This window comes from Typopeltis vanoorti, chromosome 7 (genome assembly GCF_054136105.1).
Source record: "Typopeltis vanoorti isolate ZY-2024b chromosome 7, IOZ_Tvanoo_1.0, whole genome shotgun sequence".
Taxonomy (NCBI): domain Eukaryota; kingdom Metazoa; phylum Arthropoda; class Arachnida; order Uropygi; family Thelyphonidae; genus Typopeltis; species Typopeltis vanoorti.
In genome coordinates this window covers 29,934,706-29,959,510 of record NC_143555.1, presented here as the reverse complement: position 1 = coordinate 29,959,510, position 24,805 = coordinate 29,934,706, and the positions used below count along the sequence as shown (strand labels likewise).

The 24,805-nt window shown below is 36.9% G+C and overlaps 1 protein-coding gene across 1 annotated transcript in view; it reads right to left on the bottom strand.

Moving 5' to 3' along the window:
- LOC150104547 (Ig-like and fibronectin type-III domain-containing protein 1) overlaps positions 1 to 24,805 on the bottom strand; it is a 548,674-nt gene that overhangs the window by 399,473 nt on the left and 124,396 nt on the right. Inside the window, exon 8 of the mRNA XM_090395576.1 lies at positions 573 to 710. Coding sequence (XP_090251702.1) covers positions 573 to 710 — 138 coding nt within the window. The remainder of the gene's footprint in view (positions 1 to 572; positions 711 to 24,805) is intronic.

Sequence of the window (24,805 nt, the reverse complement as noted above, 5' to 3'; positions counted from 1 at the left end):
GAAAGTCAGACGATTTAATTGTCTAGACAGCTTCAACTTCATTTTACCATATTGGCGAGCCTTCCGTGCGATCGTATCTCCATGGATGATGTTGATTCTCGTAGATAGGCTTATACATTGGTTATGCATTTCTAAATCACTTAGGGAATTGAAACAACAGAGATCCGAATATAAATTAAATAATACTTTAATAGATAGTTCTCAGTTACTGTATTGTTAGTGCCTGTGTGCACCTGCCTTTTTGTAAGTTCCTTTAGAAAATGGCAATGTGACATTGCTGAAATATCGGAAATATCTATTAAAGTATTATTTAATTTATATTGGGATCTACGCTGTTTCAATTCCCTAAGTGATTTAGAAATTATAATGCTAATAATATATAATAATAATAAAATAAACAATAGCAGTCCTGAAACATGATGCAATTCAATGCTCCAGTAAGTGCAAAGAATGAAACTACTTTTATGCCACATAATAATGTACAAGACAACTGTTCAAGTTTCTAACTGGAAAAGCGTATTTAGCAACATTAATAACATCACACAAATCATTTTCAAAAAAAGCATTCTTACCAGCAAGGCAGCGTGCAATATTCGGAAAGTGATTGCTGCAGTGCATAAAGTTGCTAAGAGGTGTTCTCCCTAAAATAAGATTATGCAAACTGCAATATCCAAAACACTCTGAAGGAACCCCACTCTTACTGCAACATTCTATGAAGAAAAAAAAATTAAAAATATTCCATAATTTATCATATTCATCTTAAAAGATATTAGTTGAGAAAAGCAGCATTCACAAAAAATATATATATATCAACTTTCCAAAAACAACATTGGTATATACTTACTAAGTACAATGATCCTCTCATGGTTGGAAGTTTTTTTCCCCACTTGGTTAGACTATAATAAATTTAGTTTAATCCTTTATCCAAGTGTAAGCAAACAAAGTTTGCACCTGAAGTATCTTCAGGACTGAGGCAACTCATGGTAAAGGTGGACCAAGTTCTCATCACTCCTTGTTTGCTTACACTTGGATAAAAGATTTTTATCCAAGTGTAAGCAAACAAGGATATTAATTTATTCACAGTTAAGTCATCATATCTCATCAAAATCTTTAAAATGGATTAAATTCTGATATAAATCACGAATGGGTGTATACCTAAATAGACATCATTGCTTATGCAGAATATATTTTCATGTGGTTACATATTAAATTAAACTCACCAAGAAATTAATCATTGCATAACTACTCATCACAGCTTATTATAAATGTTGTTAAATAGTGTTACTGATAAATTTGGTAAATAGCAGTTATTGATGAACATATTCCATACCAAGTTTCAAAATCTAATAGTTTAGGTTCTACTACTAAGTTACCCACAGACAAAAAAAAAAAAAAAAAAAAAAAATGTTACACAGGATTTGTAGTAACTGAGCTCAATTCTGAAATTTATCTAAATCCATCTAATAATTTACATTCTGATATTAATTTAGCCATCCATGAATGTCAAAGACTCATCACAGACAATAGTCATTGTCACACAAAGCTCATCTAAAATTGCATATTAAACTCATTTCACTTCTGCAACACATACTCGCAAGCACTGCATTCCACTCAACAACCATTCTATGCAAAATAAAACGCTCTTCATTCCGCAACTTATACTTTCCTTATACAACTTCTAAAGATGGCCTCTTACTCCACCTCTTTGTTCCTCTTCCCACTATTCTATGAAATATCTCTTCCACATCAATTTGGTAAAAGACCTAATAAACTTATGTCTCAATATGCCACTCCCATTTCAACCTTTCTCAAGATCATTAACACATAAGTTAAACAGCAGCAAATCCACAAGAGATCCCTGTAACAGCAATGGCCTTCCTCTTCTGGAATACAACTTCTCCATATTTTCCCAGTCTCCTGACTTACTCATCTGTTATTTTACCATCATACATATCATACATTCCTATCTCTACAACTAGCACTCCAACAAACTATCTTATATATATACTAACATTCCAGCAATCTGACATTACTTACTCTTCTCTGGACCATTCTAAAATATTTTATTCCATCTTATATATAAGGTTACTACCACATCTGTGCACAATTATGGTGGAACCCCCATAACTCCTTTACTTCTACATGTTAACATCCTCCCCAGTTCTATTATCCATTGTGTCATCCTTACAATTCTGGAAATGTGGTCCCTAAATTTCAATCCCTTATCTACAATCATCCTGAGATCTCTTATCTCCTCTAACTCCTTCTGAAGATCTCCACTAATTATATACAGTGCATTTCTTGCCTTCCAAATTCAAAACCCTTGCACTTTGCAACACTGAACTGGCAGTCCACTACCCAGCCAATCTATTCAAATATGCCTGCAAAGCTAACATCTGCTCCACTTCTCATAGCTCTCCTGAACTTTGGATCACTTGCAAACAACTTCATATCCTTCCCCCATTTCAACCTTTCTCAAGATCATTAACACATAAGTTAAACAGCAGCAAATCCACAAGAGATCCCTGTAACAGCAATGGCCTTTCTCTTCTGGAATACAACTTCTCCATATCTTCCCAGTCTCCTGACTTACTCATCTGTTATTTTACCAAAGTGACAAAAGTAGTAATATTATGGACTGGTTGACAAGGAAAAATAAAATATGATTAATGGAGGATTTTAATATAGAAGATATTGAGTGGAAGAATGAAAATGGGATAATAATACTACTACTAGTATAGAATTTTTTTGTAGCAATTTTGTAATAGTCATCTGAATCAACAAAACATGCATATGAATCTACTAGAAGGGATTGAAGCTTAGATTTTATATTAAACATTATAGGAATGAGTAATGGACCATATAAATCATGAGAATTCTCTATGTGACAGTGATCACAGAAAGGACTTTGGAAAAAGAGAATTTTGACAAAAGAGAGAAATGATAATTAGAAAACACCAAGAGTGGAATTTAAAAAAAAAAAAAAAAAAAAAGGTAACTAAGATGTATGGTGTGATAAGAGAATTAAGAAGTATTAAGTAAAAAACATTGTTATTAGAAGGGACACTAATGCAAAATGAATAAATCTACAGACTTCTTGCATAACTTAATATCCAAGTTTATCTTTAATAAATTTCATAATAAAACTGGAATTAGTATGTAAATATCAAGCAACACATTACATTGTAAGAAAAAAAAAAGAAAACAGTACCAATCTAATAAATCAGGTTTAAAGATGATAGATAATAAACAACAGCTACCATTATCTAAGTTATTAAGTAAAAACTAAAGCACATTACAGCTAACTAGGAAAGCTAAGATTAATTTCAGAAAGCTAGATATGTAAAAAGAAGTGAGACTGCTCTGGAACACTTTTGAATGATTGGATAACAGACTTCTGGGTTGGATCAGTGACTGGCTGTCAGATAGGTATCAGAAAATTGTATATTGGGGTGTGGTATCCCATAAAAGAAAGGTCACTAGTGGTGTACCACTGAAGTTAGTTTTGGGACCACTGTTGTTCAATTTGTATATTAATGATATTGGGATGGGTTTAACTAGTGATATGCAGCTGTTTGCAGATGATGCAAAATTGGGGAGAGCAATGCAGTCAAGCAGATGTTATGGCCTTGCAGAAGGACTTGAATAGATTGCATGAATGAGCAGATAAGTGGATAAGTTCAATGTTGCAAAGTGCAAGGTTTTGAAATTTGGTAAGCAACAATGGGATGCAGAGTATACACTTGGTGGGGAAACTTCAAAGGAAATAGAGAAAATGAGAGATCTGAAAGTGGTGATGGACAAGGACCTGAAATTCAGGGGCCTGCACAAGTTGTGAAGACATCACACTGGATAATGGCAATGATGCAGAGGATCCTGACATGCAGAAATAAAGAGGTTATGATGCCATTGTCTAAGGCCTTGATTAGGCCTCATATGGATTATTGTGCACAGATTTGGTCACCGGGTTATCATGGTGATGAGGATATGTTGGAAAGAGTCTAGAGAAGATTCACAAAAGTTGACAGTGGCCTTTGGAATTTGGAGTATGAGAAGAGATTTAGAGAATGTAAATTGCAAAGCCTCCTAAATAGGAGGAAGGGGGGGGGGAGGATATGATTGAGACATATAAGCTAGTCAGGGGTTGTTAGGCTGATATGGAAGAGATTTTTCATAGAATGGGAGAGGGGGGTAGAACAAGAAGCCATCGCTAGAAACTGTATGAAGAGGATGTGAGCAGAGGAGGAGCAAGGAGAAGGTTCTTTATATGAAGAGTAGTTGGTGAGTAGAATGCATTGCCTGAGTTTGTTGTGAATGTAGACACACTGAATCATTTTAAGGCATGGTTGGATGAGCGTTGTGTGCAATAATGTGTACCTTCCACGACAAGTCTCTGACTCCATGAGGTTGGATGTTAATAATAATAATGATGATGATGATGATATGGATATGGTTACAGAAAAGTTAAAAAAATATTTTCAAGTGAATAGATTAACACTGGCTCTTTAGAAGAGCAAATGCTGCTTGAGGGACTACTTACATAATGAGGGAAAGAGATGATATCTTAAATCACTTGACAAAGAGCTTTGATGCAAAATTAATTTTGATTTTAGCAAAAAAGGCAGTTTTTCACATATAAGAATCTACTGATTAAAATAGGCATCAATATTCTACTGATCATATAATTAATTAATATAAAATACTTTGTTGTTTTTTTACAATTTGAAGGAATGTATAAAAAAGTAAACAAAACGAATAGAAAAGTGTAGAACTAATAAGGTAATTTTTTTCCTTATAGTAACCATTGGGGTGTCCCACTCCTAAAAACCTAGATCACTCTTAACATTACTTCCTGCCATTTGTTTATTGACCAATTTCCTACTCATCTCACCAAATGAACATTGGTATGTGAATTTCTAAGACTTCTATGGTTATTATGAAATTCTTGAAAGCTTTGTTATATGCCTTACATGCCTAACAAAGCTTTCAAGAATTTTATAATAACCACAGACATCTTAGAAGTTCACATATCAATGTTCATTTGGTGAGATGAGTAGGAAATTGGTAAATAAACAAATGGCAGAAAGTTATGTTAAGAGAGATCCAGGTTTTTAAGAGTGGGACACCCCAATGGTTCAATGTTACAGCCATTGTTTAATAAATTCACAAATGATTTTGGTTCAAATAAATGTGGTTTATTTGAACCACATTTATTTGAAAAAAGAAGAAGATGTGGTTTACTGTCCTCAACAATTTTTAATATGACCTTGTACTCTTGGTTTCAAAGCAGTGTACAAAAAATATCTTCAACCCTGTTTTGAATTGTCGAGAAGTAGAGAAATATATGTCTAAATAAATGAAGATGATATCCTAATGGGAATAGAATTAGAAGGGTACAATATTTTTCATGAGAACAGAAAGGATAAGGGAAGGGAAGCACTGCTGATGATAGCAGGAGAATTAAGTCCACATAACCAGCACATGAAAGAGGGAAATAGTGACAACAGTTATGAAGCAGTGTGGTGTAAAGTGCAGGTTGACAGGAAGACTTATTTCATTGGATGTTGCTATGGTCCAGGGAATGTGGAGGGCAGTGGTGCAGTGACGAATAAATGTATAACTTGGAGTAGTGAACAAAGGAAGGGTTATTATTATGGGTGATTTTAATTATGGCAGTATAGATTGAAATGAAGAGATAGCATTTGGGAATAAGGAAAATGAATTTGTTCTGTTCTTGAGAGTCAACTGTATTAGCCAGTATGTAAAGGAGGGCACCCAATGAACAAGAGTTTTGGAGCTGATCGTTTCATCAGAGGATGTAACTCTGAGTAGGTTTTGAACTTCCCTACAACTGATGGGAATGATACAAAGTGATCACATGGGTTGTGGCTAGCCATACCAAGACTTCTGTGAAGAAAGGAAATGTGGAAGTACAAAGCTGGTGATTATGACAAGCTTAGGAGACAGCTTGGAGCTATAGTACAGAATGAGGAGTTGAATGGTAAGGAAATAAATGCTGCTTGGGAACTGACAAAGAAATATATAACAGCATCCAATGGTCAAAAATCTGAATAAGGTAGGTGTAAAATGGATGAATAAGGGGATTAAACATGAAATCTGGAAGAAGAGGAAGGCACTTTGGAGGCAGCACAAGATGAATAATGTTAATAATCAGTTGCATGAAGAGTAGGCCAGGAGAGTGACTCAGTTGGTAAGGAAAACAAGAATGCATTATGAGCAGAAATGAGCAAATCAGGACCAGAAAAACCCTTCTGAGTTTTTTTTTTTTTTATATGTGACAAGTAGAAGAAAGAATGATTATGTTAAGATGCTGCTAATGGATGCAAGTGAGTGATTGGTGACTGCTGCAGAGTACATAGTTGAAGTGTTCAGCATAAAGTTCTTCAGGATGTTTCATTCTCAGGGCAAAATATAAGAGAATGAAATGAGAGAAGATTTAATGGTGAGCAAGCAAGAGGTACATGAGAAGGAAAGTAAGCTAGACATCAATAGGGCAATAGGACTTGATAACATATCACCATGTGTTTTAAGGGAATGTTCCAAGGAGTTAGCATTAGACTTGGGCTACCTGTTTATCAAGAGTCTTGCAACAGCTCAAGTCCCAAAGCAGTGGAAGGAAGGCAAAATTGCTCTACTTCACAAAGGTGGTGATAATGCTAAGGTAACAAATTACAGGCCAATTTGTATATCTGGAGTTGTAGTTAAGGGATTGAGAGGTTGGTGAGATATAGGATACAACAGTGGGCTTCTCTATGAGTTTGTTAAAGGGAGGTAATGTTTTACAAACTTGCTATGTACTATAACCAGATGACATATGCTGCTTGACACCACAAGTTGGAATAACTAAACCGAAGAAGATGGGAAAGGACAATAGACTAGTGAGTTGGATAGGTGAATGACTATTGGATAGGTATCAATCAGAATGTTGTTTATGGGGGGGGTACCATCTGGAAAGAGAAAAGTCATTAGTGGTGTACTACAAGGGACAATTTTGGGATCACTTTTATTTAATTTGCATATAGGTTTAATTAGTCTATGTTTTCAATTTCCTGAAACATCATGTATGAATTTGTTAGAGATGGATCATTTATCAGCCAAATTGTACCTCCCTGGAGAATGTCAAGAATTTTTAAGAAGATTTGGTGCACCACCCCAAAAATATGAGCAGTATTCTAAGGATTGACAGATTTGGGATTTGTATAAAGTCATGAGTGGTGTAAAACAGTATACTAAATGAAAGAAAATGCCTAGTTTAAGGAGAGGGATGGAGAGCAGATGCATGAAGAATATAAGATTCAGGCCAGGAGAGTGATTAGTATGTTAAGGAAGCAAAAACTGGAATATGAGAAGAGATTGGCCCTAAGATCCAAAGAAAATCCTAAAGAATTTTTAGCTATGTGGCCAGTAGGTGGAGAAATGATTGTGGAAGAATGACATTGTTGAATAAAAATTGGAATAGAGTGAATGATGCAGAGGACATAGTGTAGTTGTCCAATGAACACTTTGCTGGAGTATTTCATCCTGGAGAAGTAGGTTTTAATACTAGAGGGATAGGGTAGGTTCCCTCTAGTATTAGAGGGAATTGTACCTCCAGGGAGGTACAATTGAAGCACATGGGTTTAGGTGAGTGTGTTTCAAATACTAAGTACACTGGATGTCAATAAAACTGTTGGACTGGATGGAATTTTGCCACGGGTTTTAACAGAATGTGCCAAAGAACTAACAGCTCCATTGACCTGGCTTTTTAATGAAAGCCTTGCTACAGGAAAGGTACCCAAGTAATGGAGGCAAGGTAAAATAGTGCCATCACATAAGGATGGTAGCAGTCTAGAAGTGTCAAATTATAGACCAGTTTGTATTTCACCAGTAGTTGTTAAGATCTTGGAGAAATTAGCAAGGGACCATATGCACCATTAGGCAGATGAAAGTAATGTTATCTGTGAGAGTAAACATGGATTTGTTAAGGGATGCTCTTGCTTTAGTAATATCATTGCCTTTTATAATAACATGACAAGAGCGATTGATGAGAGGGAAAGGCATATTCTGCCATTTTTTGGGATTTTGCAAAGGCATTTGACAGGGTGCCATATGATAAGCTGATATTTAAGTTGAAGCACACGGGCTTTGATGTCAGGTTAGTCAACTGGATTCAGGATTGGCTATCTGATAGGTATCAGACAGTTGTGTGTGTATGTGGATAGCAATATCGAGGACACAAGGTTACAAGTGGAGTCTCAATGGACTCTGTACTGAGACCTGTATTGTTTAACCTTTATATCAATGACATTGTCGGTGGATAGCAAGGGGATATTCAGTTGTTTGCAGATGATGTAAACAAGTTCCTCTTTTCCCAACCCACTACCCATACACGTTATTAATGTACTATAGGTTGATCAACCCACCTCATGTGTATGGGCACAACATTAAAAAAAAAAAAAGATGATGTGAAGCTAAGAAGAGTTATTAGTAATAGTGCAGATGTGGCAGCCCTACAAGAGGATTTGAATAAACTGGACATATGGGCAAATAAATGGGGATGTGAGTTTAATGCAACAAAATGTCAAGTCTTGAAGTTTGGGATAACATCGATGGGAGACAAGAGATTGGGAGTGATGACTGATAGAAAAAAATTCATAGAACATATTGCAAAGGTGGTGAAGGTAACCCAGAGGATTGCTGCAATGCTGAGAAGGATGCTGACCTGCAGAGATAAAAGAGTTGTCATTCTACTGTATAAAGCCCTGATCAGACCACACTTGGACTATTGTTCTCAAATTTGGTTCCCAGGATTTGAAGGGGATAAATTAACTGTGGAAAGGTTACAGAGTCAAATAACAAAGATAGTTTCAGGACTGTACAATGTTAGTTATGAGGATTGGCTGAGGGAATATGGACTGCAGAGTTTGATAGATAGAAGGAGAGGTGATAGGATTGATACTTTTAAACTGTTGAGAGGTAGTTACAAGGTTGACACTAACTGGTGCTTTTTTTCTGGCGGTACGCAACAGTACACAGTACCGGCACCTTTTTTCATAAGTTTATAAAAATTTGCAATGTATTGACAGCAAAATGTATTATAAATATTCCGGTGGATGGTACCGTGTTCACGAAGTTAATTTTCAGTTTTGATTACTCATAAGTTGGTACTCTGCTTTCCTGTTTCATAGGTTGGTACGTAACTGGAAACAGGAAGTTGTGTTCACTTCCAATTGCTTCCAATATCGGTTTATCAATTCTATATTCGCTATGAAACAAGCAGGTGTTCACATGAGTTTTGAATTAATCTAAGTTAAATCAGTGCAATTATTGTTCAAAATGAGTAAAATAAGTAGTTACTTTATGCCAATGAGAAAAAAAATAAGGCTGAAGAAGCAGAAATTGTTGAATCTACTTGTGATCTGTAAAACAGAAAACTAGCACTGAAAATACACTTGGTGAAGAGGATCACGAAACCAAGATGAAGATCCACATGGTCAAAAGGAAGCAGCTTCTGATAATTTTATAACGATACTTGTGACAATGATTAGAAATATATACACGTTAGCACAAGAATAATGTTCAATTTGGCAAATATTTTGGTCTGAATATTACAGATCATCTTCAGTGGCTACATAGGAATAATTTTTAAAAAACAAAGTGGAATACAAACAATTGATTATTCATACATAGAACACGCCGCGTGATGTCATATTGCTAAGTATTAGAAGAGTAAACATTTTAAAAAACATAATTAAAGATATTAATTCAGAAATTCATATAATGATCTTAAACAACATTATAATGATTAAAAAATAAAATAAAATAATGTGTTATCCTGATTAAACTTTCCCAAATTTTTGATATAGATATACAGTCATTACGTTCAAGTTAGGACATTGAAGTAAGACCTCTACACTTTCTTTAAATAAACGTTCAAATTTGTAGCGACATCTGTGTAGGAGGAGAGTCTTGGACCAAAGGATGCTGTGGTTTGTTTCTAATCCATGCTGAGCTAATCCAGATTTCTCAGGTGTGTTGAATTGAATTTTCTATGGAACGTCCAGTTTGTCCAAAGTAAGAAAGATTACAATTACAAGGAACTTGATACACACCAGGTAGAGATAAGGTTGAGCATTTATCTTTAGATGAAGGAAAATGGGTGGATAATTTGTTAATAGGTGTATAAGTGGTGTATAGGTGTATAGAAAAAAGAATTCAAGAGCATCAGTAATCAATTCAACACAACAAACCCGAGAAATCTGGACTAGCTCAGCATGGATTAGAAACAAACCACAACATCCTTTGGTCCAAGACTCTCCTCCTCCTACACAGATGTCGCTACAAATTTGAACATTTATTTAAAGAAAGTGTAGAGGCCTTACTTCAATGTCCTAACTTGAATCGTAATGACTGTATATCTATATCAAAAATTTGGGAAAGTTTAATCAGGATAACACATTCATTTTTTTTTTATCAATATAATGCTATTTAAGATCATTATATGAATTTCTGAATTAATATCTTTAATTATGTTTTTTAAAATGTTTACTCTTCTAATACTTAGTGATATGACATCACGTGGCACGTTCTATGTATGAATGAATGATCAATTGTTCGTATTCTACTTTGTTTTTTAAAAACTATTCCTATGTAACCACTTAAGATGGTCTGTAATATTCAGACCGAAATATTTGGCAAATTAAACATTATTCTTGTGCTAACATGTATATATTTCTAAGCTTCTGATAATGGTTGGCCCGAATGTTGGATATTTTTGCAGAAAAATGACTTCTGCGAGAGAAACGAGTGGCTGTATGTCAAGAATAAAATATTGAGCTGCAAAGCATGTTGTGAGGTCAAAAGTCTTGTCGTCGATAAACACATGGGAATGAAAATTTCAGCAGCATGGTCAAATGGTAAAATCAGTCATTTTGGAGAATCTCGCAAACAACAGTTAATGTCAATAATAAAAAAAAAAAGATTTTACGATCATAAGGAGAGTGCATGCACAAAGCATACCAACAAAGTGAGATGACGAGGGTATATCGGAGGATATGTTAAAAGTGTGGAAGTTGCTGTAATAACATCTTCATGGTGAGTACTGGCACCTTTTTTTCCAGAAAAAAAGCATCGACACTAACTATTCACACTGGAATAGTTTGTGAGGGGAGAAGTGGATTTGAAGAAAATTCTCTCGAATTTAAGTCAAATTTGGTGGAATAAAGAGGATTTTTTTCATCAGATCCTATGACGGGTATCTAAAGCATGGTCTGCCTAAACAGCTATAGCGATGGCTGCTCAGGTTTGACAGGGAAGGAGCAATGACAAAGGGCCATCCCTGGAAGTTGCAAAAGGAAGCTGTGAGCAAGAGGGTGAGGAGTGGTTTCTTTGCAGGAAGGGTGGTTGAAGGGTAGAATACATTGCCTGATAGAGTGGTGAGAGCAAGAACGGTCAATGAGTTCCAGGAGTGGTATGATAGACTTTGTGTTTCCTAAGAAGGACCTCCCATGATGAGTCTTTTGACTCCATGGAGGCCTGAATCATAATAATACCACCAATTTCCAATATGTCACAAAGGTTAAACTGGCATCTTCAGAGATGAATACATTTGTCAACACATTTGCACTTCACCTATTGGCATTACTTGGGTATGGCCATTGGGCTGAAATGAATTTCCCATATGAGAGGCAGTTTCAGACAACCATATTTGTTCACACTGTAATAGTTTCTGAGGACAGAAGTGGATTTGAAGAAAATTATCTCAAATTTAAGCCAAATTTGGTGGAGTAAAGAGGATATTTTTTCATGAGATCCTATGACGGGTATCTAAAGCATGATCTGTCAAACCTAAGTAGCTATAGTGATGGCTGCTCAAGTTTGACAGGCTGCTCAGTGATGGCTGGCCACAGTATGAATGTTTCAGTTGTAAGGTACCTGGTAAACCGCAGGTAAATCCTGAGGTTGCAATTTGTCCTCAGGAGAGGCAGATAATTACAAGGGTAGTCTGAAAAGTTCTTGGTCTAACAATGAAAAATCGAATTTATAATTTCAAAATTATTTTTATTTTTCAACATAATCTCCCTTAAGACTAATACGTGATATACACTAGAGGGATGGGATAATGGTGCTCCAGCACCATTATCCCATCCCTCTAGTGGTTCCCAGTAAGATCTGCAAAATACCCCTCTACAACTGCAATCACATCTTGATTCGAAGAAAAATGCTGACCAGCAAGGAAGAGTTTTAGTTTTGGGAAGAGTTAGAAGTCAGACGGAGCGAAATCTGGGGAATAGGGTGGATGTTCCAACAATTTGTAGTGCAGACCCCTTAATTTTCCCATTTCCAAAACACCTGTTTGGGCAGGTGCATTGTCCTGATGAAAGATGATTATTTTCTTCTGCAAACCGAGTCTTTTCTCACGAATTTTTTCATCTAGTTGGTGCTGAATAACTGGCTTCTGTTCACTGTTTTGACTGCTGTTTGGATTCTGGTGTGTAATGGTGAATCCAAGTCTCATCCATAGTAATAAATCGACACACAAAATCAGTTTTATTCTTGTTAAAACGCTCCAAGCACTGTTCAGAGATTTTCATGCAAGTGCATTTTTGATCTACTGTGAACAATTGTGTCACCCATCTTGCGCAAAGCTTTTTCATTTGCAATTCTTCATGCAAAATATATCCTACACATTCTTTTGAAATGCCTATAGTCTCAATAATTTCAAGCACTTTGACTCGCTGGTCATCCAATACCATACCGTGCACTTGATCAATGATTTCTGGTGTTGTTACACTTTTTGGACGTCCTTCACATAGTTCATCTTCAAGGCTGGTATGACCGTTTAAACTCAGCAGCCCATTTCTTAATTGTTGAAAACGAAGGAGAAGAGTGCCTATAAACCTTTATGAACTTGGAATGAATTTCTTTTGACTCTATGACCCTATGGAGTCAAAGATGCATCTAGGATGTCCCTTTGTCATATACACAGCTCATCATATCATGCCTTAAACACATTCAAATTCTCTGCAGACACCACACTCTCGGGCAAGGCAATCATTCATAACTCTACATGCAAAAAACCTGCTTCCCCTGTTCAAATCCTCTTTTACACAGCTTCCAGGGATGACCTCTTGTTCTCCCCTGATCGCCCATGATTTTATGAAAATTCTCTTCAACATTGATCCTATAACAACCTTTACCAACTTGTATGTCTCTATCATATCACCCCCTCTTCCTCCTATCCACTAGATTCTGTAAATTGCATCTTCTCAATCTTACCTCATATTCAACATTCCAGAAATTATAAACTACCTTGCTCAGTCACCTCTGGACCTTTTCCAATATCTCTTCATCCTTTTGAAAATCATGTAACCAAATCTGTGTATAGTAGTGCATGTGAAGCCTAATCGAAGCCTTATATAATAGAACAAGAATCTCCTTTGAACTGTCATCACCACTCTAGTGCCTATTCACTCAGTCTATTCAAGTTTCTTGTAAGGCCACAACATCTGCTCTACTCCACATAGTTCATCCCAACTTTGTATCATCTGCAAACAACTGAATATCCCCATTTAAATCTTTCTCAATATCATTAACACACAGGTTAAACAGCAATGACCTTAAAACAGACCTGAGGCACACACTACTACTGACTTTCCTCTTCTAAGATAATGCTCTTCCATATACAACTTGTTGATGCCTATCAGGCAGCCAAGCTCCAACCCAATGCACTAGTCTAATATTCAACCTCATCTGCTCTAGTTTGACTATCATCTAGCCATGTGATAATTATCAAAAGCCTTTGCAAAGTCTAAGTATAGTACTGTATATCCATCTCCCACATCCAATGCTATGCTGCTGTCTCCTTATTGTAATAAGAAAGTAGAATACTAAAACGTGACCTCTCTTTAGTAAATCAGTGCTATCCATCAAAGATAATTGAAGTTTAGGGGACACATCGCAAAAGTGGCAAAATCAGCTCATCAAATCACTTGGTTGCTGAAAAACACTTTAGCGAGTTATTGTTCCTCTCGTTACAGAGGAACAAACATGTTATTGTTCCTCTGTATCGAGCCTTGATAAGACCCCATCTAGACTACTGTGCCCAGATATGGGTGCCAGGGTTTCTTCTTGATGGGGAGGAGGTGGAGAGGATCCAGAGATGAGTGACCAAGATGATAGCAGGTCAATGGAATGAGCCTTATGAGAACAGGTTAAAGATTTGTGGGTTGCAGAAATTGGGTGATAGGCAGAAAAGGGGTGATATGATTGAGACATTCAAATTACTGAAGGGTTTCTATAAGATTAATTCAGAAGATATTTTTGAGAATAGGACTGGTAGTGGGAGGACTAGGAGCCATCCATGGAAGCTTCGTAAGAGTGTGGTTAGCAAGGGTGTTAGAGCTAGGTTTTTTACTTGGAGAGTGGTAAATGAGTGGAATAAGCTGCCAAAGTCTGTTGTGGGTGCCATGACTGTGAATGAGTTCAAGGTGAAGTTTGATAGATACCATGTGAATGATGAATAGTTGTTCTTAACATGTTGGGCCTCCCTCGATGAGTCTAAGGACTCCTTGGAGCTGTCCATAATAATAATAATAATACCATTGTTGTCAACCCAATTATGCATCTTGATTCTCTCCAGTCTTTCCAACACTTTAACCACATCATCTGACACACAGATTGGACTATAATTTTATGCTTGACTTCTGTCACTTCCTTTATGAAGTGGACTATTTTGCCTTCCTTCCACTCCTTTGAAACTTGAATGAATAGAACTCAATAAACAAATGTCATGTCAGATGTCAACTCCCTGACACATTCCTTCAAAATATGCAGTGATATATCATCAAGTCCCACAGCCTTATTAACATCAAGTGTTTAATTCCCCATCATACTTCTTCCTCACTCATAGTCAGTCTCTCCTCTTCATCATCCGCTGCTCTCAAACTCTCCAAGATGTAATATTCACAAGAATATCTCAACTCTGTCTTCTGCAGCAATTGTTCTTATACCATTTTCTCCAATCAATATTATCCTTTCATAATCATTCATTTTTTTGCTGGCTACATATCGAAAGAACTTCCTAGGATTCTTTTCGGCTTCATTAGCAAACTGCTGCTCATACTGCACTTTTGCTACCCTTACCAACCAAGTCACTCTCCTTGCATGTTCTTTGTATTCCTCATGGACTTGATTATCACCAATCCTCTTATGCTGCCTCCATAATGCTTTTTCCTCTGTATCACATGCTTAATCTCTTCATTCATCCATTTCATACCTACCTTATTTAACCTTCTGACCCTTGGAAACATTTAGATATTGCTACTACTAGATAGCTCTTGAATATATCACCCAAGCTGCAATGATCTCCTTTCCAGCCAACTCCTCATCCCATTCAATGCCTGCAAGCTGTCTTCTGAGCATCTCATAATCACCAGTCTGATAGTTCCACATATATCCTTTCCTCACACTAGTCATCATATGGCTGCCAACCACCCAGGTAATCACTTTGTAGTCACTTTCACCAACTGGAGGGAGATTTGACATCTCATCTATAATAACATCCTCTGATGAGATGACTGATCTATGCAGAGACAGGCAGGAACAACTTCCTCTCTTCAAACACTGCACAGACTAGACTAGACTACCAAAATTTAATTTCAGGTTTAACTTGGTAGAACTTATTGCTATTCTCTCTATTTCAAAATGACTGACACCAGGATAAAGGTTTGTGTCTGATAATCTGCTCATAATCAGTGTATGATAAGGCAGATGGTGAATGCTTGAGAAATGAGCTGAACTAGCTGCAGAATTCACAGCCTTGTTTTCCATGATCCCAATGTACGCTTTGAATCCAACAGAAAGACTGCATCTAAGTGATGCTTCCATAACTGAGAAAGTGGCATTTGATTCGAGAGAGAGAGTCCTGAACATTTCTGTAGCTCTAGATTTTGCCTGAAGAGAACTTTGAGAGGCTAAATGTTATTCATCTTTGGTAGCAATGCAGTCTGATGTATTTTAATGCAAGCTCCATCACATAGAGTTCAGCTATAAAGTTGTTATACTTTAATGGGATTTGTGCAGATATAATGCTGTCTAGAAAGATAGCAACAATTGCACTATGTCCTCTGATTTTGCGCATCTGTGTAAACAGGCACAAAAATCAAATTATTCCTTATTGTGTGCTTGAAAAAGCTGTTGGCAGAATGGGGGGGAGGGAAATCTTTTGGAATATAAGTGCCACTATAGTGCAATTGGATGGTATGCTCTGCCCTTCGAATGGAAAAGGGCTAAGTATGATCTCATCGTGACAAAAGGAATCTTTATATGTTTTTTTCAACTGAAGGCGAGTTAGCCGATCTCATATGGAGGTAGCAAGGTTTTTTTTTCCTCCCAGAAACTCTGGTTTTTCATCCTGTATACAGGCAAATCGACCACACATGATTTAAAGATAAAAAATACTAGTGATGGTGGCATATAGTAGATGGCATTGTGTGTAGATGGTAGTGGCACTCCGTGTAGTTGGTGGATTAAGTAATGGAGATTGAGAGTTAGTGTGCCCCCCCCCCCCTTCAATGAGTCCTTGGACTCCTTGAAGGTGTCAGATAATAATAATAAAAGCTTCATGGTGGTATGCATGAATACCAGAGTGATAATGTATTTAGTGATGTTTGTGTTAGGTTGTCTACCCAATGGCTTTTTATAAGAGAGCTTTTTATTCATAAACCAAAGGGAAGTTTGTCAAATGTTGTATAGATTCTCCCATCATGGAAGAAAATTAGTTGGTCACATGGTGTGGTCTTGGCAGGGATTTTATTTTCAATGTATATAACATAGACAGCTGTTGACATTGAAGTCACAAAGGTAGTTTATTTGTCTTGACAAACAGACTAGAAATGAGTGAAGTTCAAAATGTTCCAGTTGCAATTCTGATGGCTAGATGGTGGTGAGCCATTGCAGGGTACTCTCCCTGGCAGAAGCATAGACTTGAACCCATAATCAAGTTTTTGATCTCATCAATGCCCTGTACAAATGAAGCAAAGGATATTCATTGGTTTGCGGCACTTATTTCACAACTGCCTTATGAGGGAAGGCAAGTTTATTGTTAAATATGAGCCCCAAGAACTTGGCTTCTGGTGTAACTGGGAATAATTTCATACTAGTTGAGTTTTGGGTTGGAATGAAATCCACATCTGCAGCAAAAGTGCACATAACAAACTGTCTTTTGCTATGAAAATCTGAATCATTTGCAAGTACCCATTTTGAGAGACGGTCAATGGCTTGATGCCATTGACCATCTCTCACTGTCTTTCTGACATTCATATTACATGAATAACAGAAGATGGTAAAGTCATCCGCATAGAGGGCATTACTTATTGTCAGTGGAAGGTGTTTTTTACTGAGTTTACCTTGACTGCAAAAAGCATGACACTTAATTGAAAATTATGGGACTCCCTCCTCTTGGGTATAAGTTAAGTGAGAGTGGTTTCTACTCAAACTTGGAAGATTCGGTTGGATAGAAATTTCTTTATAAAAAGAAGGAAAGCTCCCTCACAAGAAGCAGCAGTAATAGTAATAGTAGTGGTGGTGGTAGTAGTAGAAGAAGAAGCACATGCACCACACTCTCAGGTAATGTATTTCACTCACCAACTACTTACCATGCAAAGAACTTGCTTCTCACTCTCTCCTCTTACACACACCCACATTATACAGTTTCAACGGAGGGCCTCCTGTTCTATCCCTGTCTCCCTCCATCTTATGAAAAATCTTTCCACATTAATCTGGTAATAACACCTACCAATGTATATATCTCAAACAGATATCCCTTCCTTCCTCCTATTCATGAGACTCAGCAAATGGCACTCCACCAATTTACCCTTATATTTCACACTGCACACAGAAACCACCTTTGTCAATCTGCTCTGGACCTTTCCCAATATATCCACATTCCCATGAAAACTAGGCATATCTACACACAGTAACCCATATGTGGCCTTATTAAGGACTAATACAGTGAAACCATAACCTCCTTTCTTCTGTATGTCAAGTCCTCCTCATCATTACCCAAATCTCAGTCAAAGATTTGACAACTTCAATGTGACCCCTAAACCTCAGGTTCCCTGTCCACTTCTCACAGATCTCTCATCTCCTCTACCTCCTTTAAAATTTCCTGACAATTTTATATTTTTCATCCCATCCTTGCCTAACAAATTTCAAACACTTCTACCATCAGATTGAACTCGTAATTTCACTCACTTGCCCTCTCACAGTTTATCCAGAACCTCCTATCAGGCCACAATAATTGCTTTAATCCTCATTGTTCTCCCAAGTCACATATCATCATCTACGATCAGCTACATATCTCTAAGTTAAACCCATCTGTGATATATGGATAGACAAAAACTTAACAGGAATTTAAGGAAGATTGGTTTGAGGATACACTGTGGTTGGTCAGTGAATTTAGCACTCATGTTAAACTAGTAATTTCTGTCTGTTTTATTTTTTCTTTAGAAAATTAGTGTTTTATAGTAAATGAGTGTAGATTTTAGTGTTTTTAGTGTATTTAGTATTTTATAACATATTTTTATTAAGGTATTTCAACAATAACTATAAGTTTAAGATGGCGCCAAAAAATGCACAAGTCCTATCATTAACTGTGTTAATGATGAGAATTGGTTTTGTCATGGAAACATTGACAAGAAGAGAATGATTTTGACTTTGTGTTCATCCAATTCCAACGAATCAAACGTGTGTAATGCTAAAAAGAGCACTGCAAGCTAGAAAAAGAAGGCTAGCCTGCTAATGAGGTTACTAGAGTTGTGGAGGAGGTTAATGAAAATGAATTAATCTCCAAAATAGCAAAATTAAAGCAGATCCACTGGTATACATCTCAAAACCTGGAAACTGGCCTAAATTCAACCCATTCCTAAAAAGGGTGACAAATCACTACCATCTAACTACCGCCCCCATCTCAATCATCTCAGTCCTATCAAAAGTAATGGAGAAAATCATCAACTCTCAACTCCTAATCTACCTTGAAAGTACCCGGCTATTAAGTGACCACCAGTATGGATTCCATCAAAGCCATTCAACAGGAAATCTACTCTCATACATCACCGATCATTGGACAAACGCTATGGAAAAATTTGGTGAATCTCAAGTAGTTGCACTCGATATCTCCAAAGCCTTGACCGAGTCTGGCACAAAGGCTTACTAAGCAAACTCCCATCATTTGGACTACCTCAGGACTTCTGCAGATGGATTGCCAGCTTCCTGTCTGGATGCACACTATGTGTGATGATAGACGGCTCCCTATCCTCTCGCCATCCAACTAATGCTGGGGGTCCCTCAAGGTTCAGTTCTCACCAACCCTCTTCCTTCTATATATCAATGACCTACTTCAGTTGACCTCTAACCCAATACACAGTTTTGCAGATGATAGCACATTACATTCCTCCCTTTCATTTGACAAACCCTACTCTATACAACTCACAGAACATCAACCACTGCTGCCCTTAATTCCGACCTGCAAGCCATCCTCCAATGGGGCTCAGACAACCTTGTCAACTTCAAATCTAGTAAAACCTAGTTATGTCTTATTTCTTGCAAAAAAGAACCATTTTCCCCCAGCATTGTTTTTGATAACACTCAAATTCACAGACAAGACGAAATTTCTCTTCTCGGAATTACCCTGACATCAAGTCTCTCCTGGCATAAACACATCACAACCATTGCATCCTCAGCTTCCAAAAAACTAGGTTTTCTCTTTCACTCAAGATGTTACTTCACCCGCAAACAGCTGTTAACACTATACAAGTCAATCCGCCCAGCTCTTGAATACTGCTCTCACATCTGGAGTGGGGCTCCAAAAAGCACCCTCAAAATGCTTGACTCAATACAGAGGAGAGCAATTAGACTAATAAATGACCCATCCCTCACAACTCGTTCCCCTCACTTTCACATAGATGCTTGGTCTCTGAAATCTGTATATTCTATAAATACTTTCATGGGAAATGTTCATCTGAAACAGCATCAATAATATCTCCACCCTGTACTAAACCCATTGGAACATATACAGTTGCCACCCAACATCCTTTTACAGTACACCTCGAAACCCACAGAACAAGTTTCTTTTCCTCCTCATTCATCCCTGCTACTGCAGTACTGTGGAAGAGTCTTCACCTTGACATATTTCCCAAGGAATACAATATGCAGGCATTTAAATCAAATGTAAACAAGTTTCCCCTTTCACAACCCATCACTAACTAACGTACTATAGGTTGACCAGCGAACCTCTTGTATATGGGTCCAACATAAAAAAGATCATCAGAGAAATGATGCAGGAAATTACAAAAAGTCGAGAGGCATTTAAATGAGCATAGGAAGAAAATGAAAATTAAGCAGCAAATTAAGAAACAACAAAGCACAGAAACAGGTAACTCAGGAAGTAATGGAAAGGTAAGTGACGTTGTTAGTAAAAGAAAGAAGTTATTTTTTGGTACAGTGACGCCCTAGCATCATGACAAGAACAACTATTCAACATTCACACAGTATCTGTCATAGTTCGCCTTGAACTCATTTACAGTCATGGCACCCACAACAGACTCTGGCAGCTTATTCCACTCAATCACCACTCTCCAAGTAAAAAACCTAGCTCTAACACCCTTGCTAACCACACTCTTGCCCAGCTTCCATGGATGGCCCCTAGTCCTCCCACCACCAGTCCTATTCTCAAAAACAATTTCTTAATTAATCTTACAGAAACCCTTCAGTAATTTTAATGTCTCAATCATATCACCCCTTTTCTGCCTATCACCCAATTTCTGCAACCCACAAATCTTCAACCTGTTCTCATAAGGCTCATTCCATTGACCTGCTATCATCTTGGTCACTCATCTCTGGATCATCTCAACCTCCTCCCCATTAAGAAGAAACCATGGCACCCAAATCTGGGCACAGTAGTCTAGATGGGGTCTTATCAAGGCTCGATACAGAGGAACAATAACCTGTTTGTCTCTGCTCGTCAAAGTATTTTCAGCAACCAAGTGATTCGATGAGCTGATTTAGCCACTTTTGCGATGTGCCCCCTAAACTTCAACTCCCTATCCACCAACCCTCCCAAATCCCTGGCCTCGTCAATCTCCTGGAGTACAGTTCCACCAATGTAGTATACTGCTGCTAATCTTTTCACCCCAAAACGCATAACCTTACATTTTGCCACATTAAATTGACATCCATTCTCCTTAGCCTAGTCCTCCAAACTATCCAAATCATCCTGCAAAATTTTGACATCCTGTGCATTCACTATTGCCCTACCCAACATTGCATCATCAGCAAACAAAGGAACAGTTCCTCTCAGATCCTTTCCTATATCGTTAATGAACAAATTAAACAGTAGTGGTCCAAGAACAGAATCCTGAGGCACTCCACTAGTCACAGACCTTTTGGACTCTACTCCTGAATAATCTCTGATATCTCTCCATATAAAAAAGCAATTCAAAAACAGAAAAGAAAAGTAAACGAGATTGTAATTGTAGTTCGTACTAATGACTTAACTAGAAATAAGATCAATATGAGGGAGGACATGAAAGGGTTGTTGGAAAAAGGCAAGAGTGAAACCTAAGAAAGTGAAAATCGTCAGTATTTTACCTCGATATGATAAAAATGAATTAAGAAGAAGTGCTATGATGGCAAACAATTCAATGCATAGGCTGTGTAGAAGGAATGTATGTGAGTTTTTGTATGTGTGGAGTGAGTTTGAGGGAAGATTTGATTTGTATAAGAGGGACGGCCTAAACCTGAATGCATTTGGTATCAAGGGTTTAGAAAAACTAATAACTGGCATGAGACCTAACAAAGTCAGAGAAACGAAATTATAAAGCGAGGAATGTTCAGAATGTGAGTGTAATGTGAGCCAATTCCTATCATTAACTGTGTTAATTATGGGAATTGGCTTCGTCATGGAAACATTGACAAGAAGAGAACGATTTTGACTTTGTGTTCATCTAATTCCAACAAATCAAATGTGTCTGTAGGACCTATCAAACATGTGTAAAGATGTCTACATGTATAAGGCACTAGAGAAGAAATGAGATCTGCAAGTTGTCCAACTCTGTCATGCAGACTACAGACAAGAGTATACAAAAGAACATGAAGGCAGTTTATTATGTCTGTACACGAATGCTAGGAGTATCAGAAACAAAGAGGTAGGAGTTTGTTGCCTTAGTCAATATGTTGGGACTTCAGATTGTAGGCATTAATGAGACCTGGGTATCAAAATTAGACATACTAACTAGTATCGAGTGTAAAGGGCAGGACTGGTTTTATCATATCATTAGGCGAACCTAGGCAATCGCCTAGGTTCGCCTAATGATATGATAAAACCAGTATAACCAGTGGGGTACCAGATTTTGCTACATATAAAACTATATAAAACTAACAAGAACTCTTGTATTCCATAAAATTCATGTATGTAAGCGTATCATTTCTTTGCTGGACGTATATACACATCCAGCAAACCTGGATAATATTCTGTCCACCTGCTGAAAGAACATGGATAAGAAGTGTAGTTTGACCGTCATGTCCATTAGAAGGAGCAATAATCCTTCATGCTGAAAAGAACACTTAACTAGATTACTTGGCATACATAGTAGCTACATTCAGTTGCCTACAGCAAGAAACACAGTTGCTTGCCGTTTGCTGAGTAACTGGAATCTAAGTTATATCAGACTAAATACCTATGAGTTATATTCATTTTGCTGCTTGTTTTTATCATATAATTATAGTTTTTAATGCCAGCGCAAAATAAGAAATCCTTTCATACTTTCTTCACTTCATATTGTATCACTTTGGAAGATCGATGTCACTATCAATTTTTTGGCTAATTATTTTAATCGCCAATACATTTTAAAATTCTCCCAGAACTTGATTGAAGATAATTATTTTTGTCAAACAATTATTTTATAAATTCATGAAAATCTGAATCTAAAAATGAATACAGCCTCCATCTTTTCCAAATTAAGTTTTCTTTTTTATTCATAATCTTAGTTAGAAGGTTAGTTCACAGATTGCACAAAGGTTCGCAGTTTTAAATTTTGCTTTATAGAGAATCATATGTAAATCTTGAATCATATCATGTAATGCATAATTTTTAAAATGTAATCTGTAGGTTTTTGCATTTCAACTTTCTTGGTTTCCCCCTAATCACTCACTACAAATCGAAATAAATGGCAATTATAAAGTCAACTGTTATGTACATATTTTTGGCTAATTTCAATATTATGCAGCAGTTTTGAAGTAGCGATATATTCCCTACAGTTTATCTTTCAAAACATGTGTAGGTTCATGCGTTAAAATAAAATTTAATTTCCAAAATTTTCATAACGGAATTAATTCGCCTTGAATGACTAACTACCCCCCGACCCAAAAGTATCACCACACACACACACAAAATACTGCTAGATAACATATGTGCACGTTCTTTTTGTTTGAATTCATTATTTTTCCAAAGTAATTGTACTGTTGTAGTTTTAAGCAAAAGACAAAGGCGAAGAATCTCTGATAAAATACCATTGGATATAAATTTTTGATATTAAAAAGACTCACAATCGGAAACCCCAAGTAATGCAGTTTAACAGCATTTGTTGTTCAGTAAAAAAAAAAAAAAAAATCGTCCTTAAAATTGAAATGTGCGACCCATATAATTTTATTTTGCAAGGAAAGAAACCAAAATGTCATATTTATTTCAATAAATGTTATTTAAAAAATATATTTCACATAATATTTCAATGTAAACAAACGTTTTGATTATTCATTTTCACACATGTGAAATTCGTTTTTATTTGCAAAGAGACAGAATAAACAACATGAGATCGAGTTGACAAATCGAGGGATAAAGAACATCAATGAGGGTTTTAAGGTGTTCCATTAAGATCTTTGGATGCCATCAAGTGTCATAGATGGAAAGCCAGTTACAAAGCCTTAGTTCAAGAATTGGCAGCCCATCTCCCACAGGTAATATCACCATATCTCCTGTCCCTGCCTCTCCATCTTCCAGCCATCATCCTGTTGTTGAAGAAGAGGCTTTGATTCTCAGACCCTCATCATTTTTAGATGATCCTCCTCTTCTGGAATATAACCATCAAATTCTTAAATCTCTCATCCAGACTCACCTTCTGTGAATGGATATCACAGATCAGTTAAATAACTACATCCATGCTGAATTATCCAAACACTTCATGCCTCGTCAACATCAGCCTACGTCTCATTCTACAATGACTTTGTCAAAAAGGAAGCAGAGGAAGAGGGCTATACAGCTATGCAGACCCTCTATAAAAAGAATAGAGGTCAATGTGCCAAGACCAACCTTGAGTGCTTCCCCTCCAGCTCTGGCAGACTTACATGAAGATTTTGTTAAATTCTAGAGTACAGTCTTTTCTGCTCTACCTCCACACTTCCCTGATGATGACCAACCTATGATATTCCTGCCCTTCAAATATACCAGTCTGTCTCCATCCAGGAGATCAAAGCAGCTCTTCCATCCAATTTCTCTGCCTCCAGACTGATGGCTTTCCTGCAGCTAGGCTTTGGAAGATGCTGCTGAAGATTCTTCAAGACTTACTGAACATTCTCCTTTCCAGTAAAGCAATAACACCATACCTACGCACTTCAAGAACTATCTTCATTCCAAAGAAAGAAACTTCAAGCCGTGCATCAGACTTTAGACCTATTACCATCTCACTTGTGATACTTAGACTCTATTATAAATCTTAGTTAAACAACTTCAACAACATATACAGCATGATTA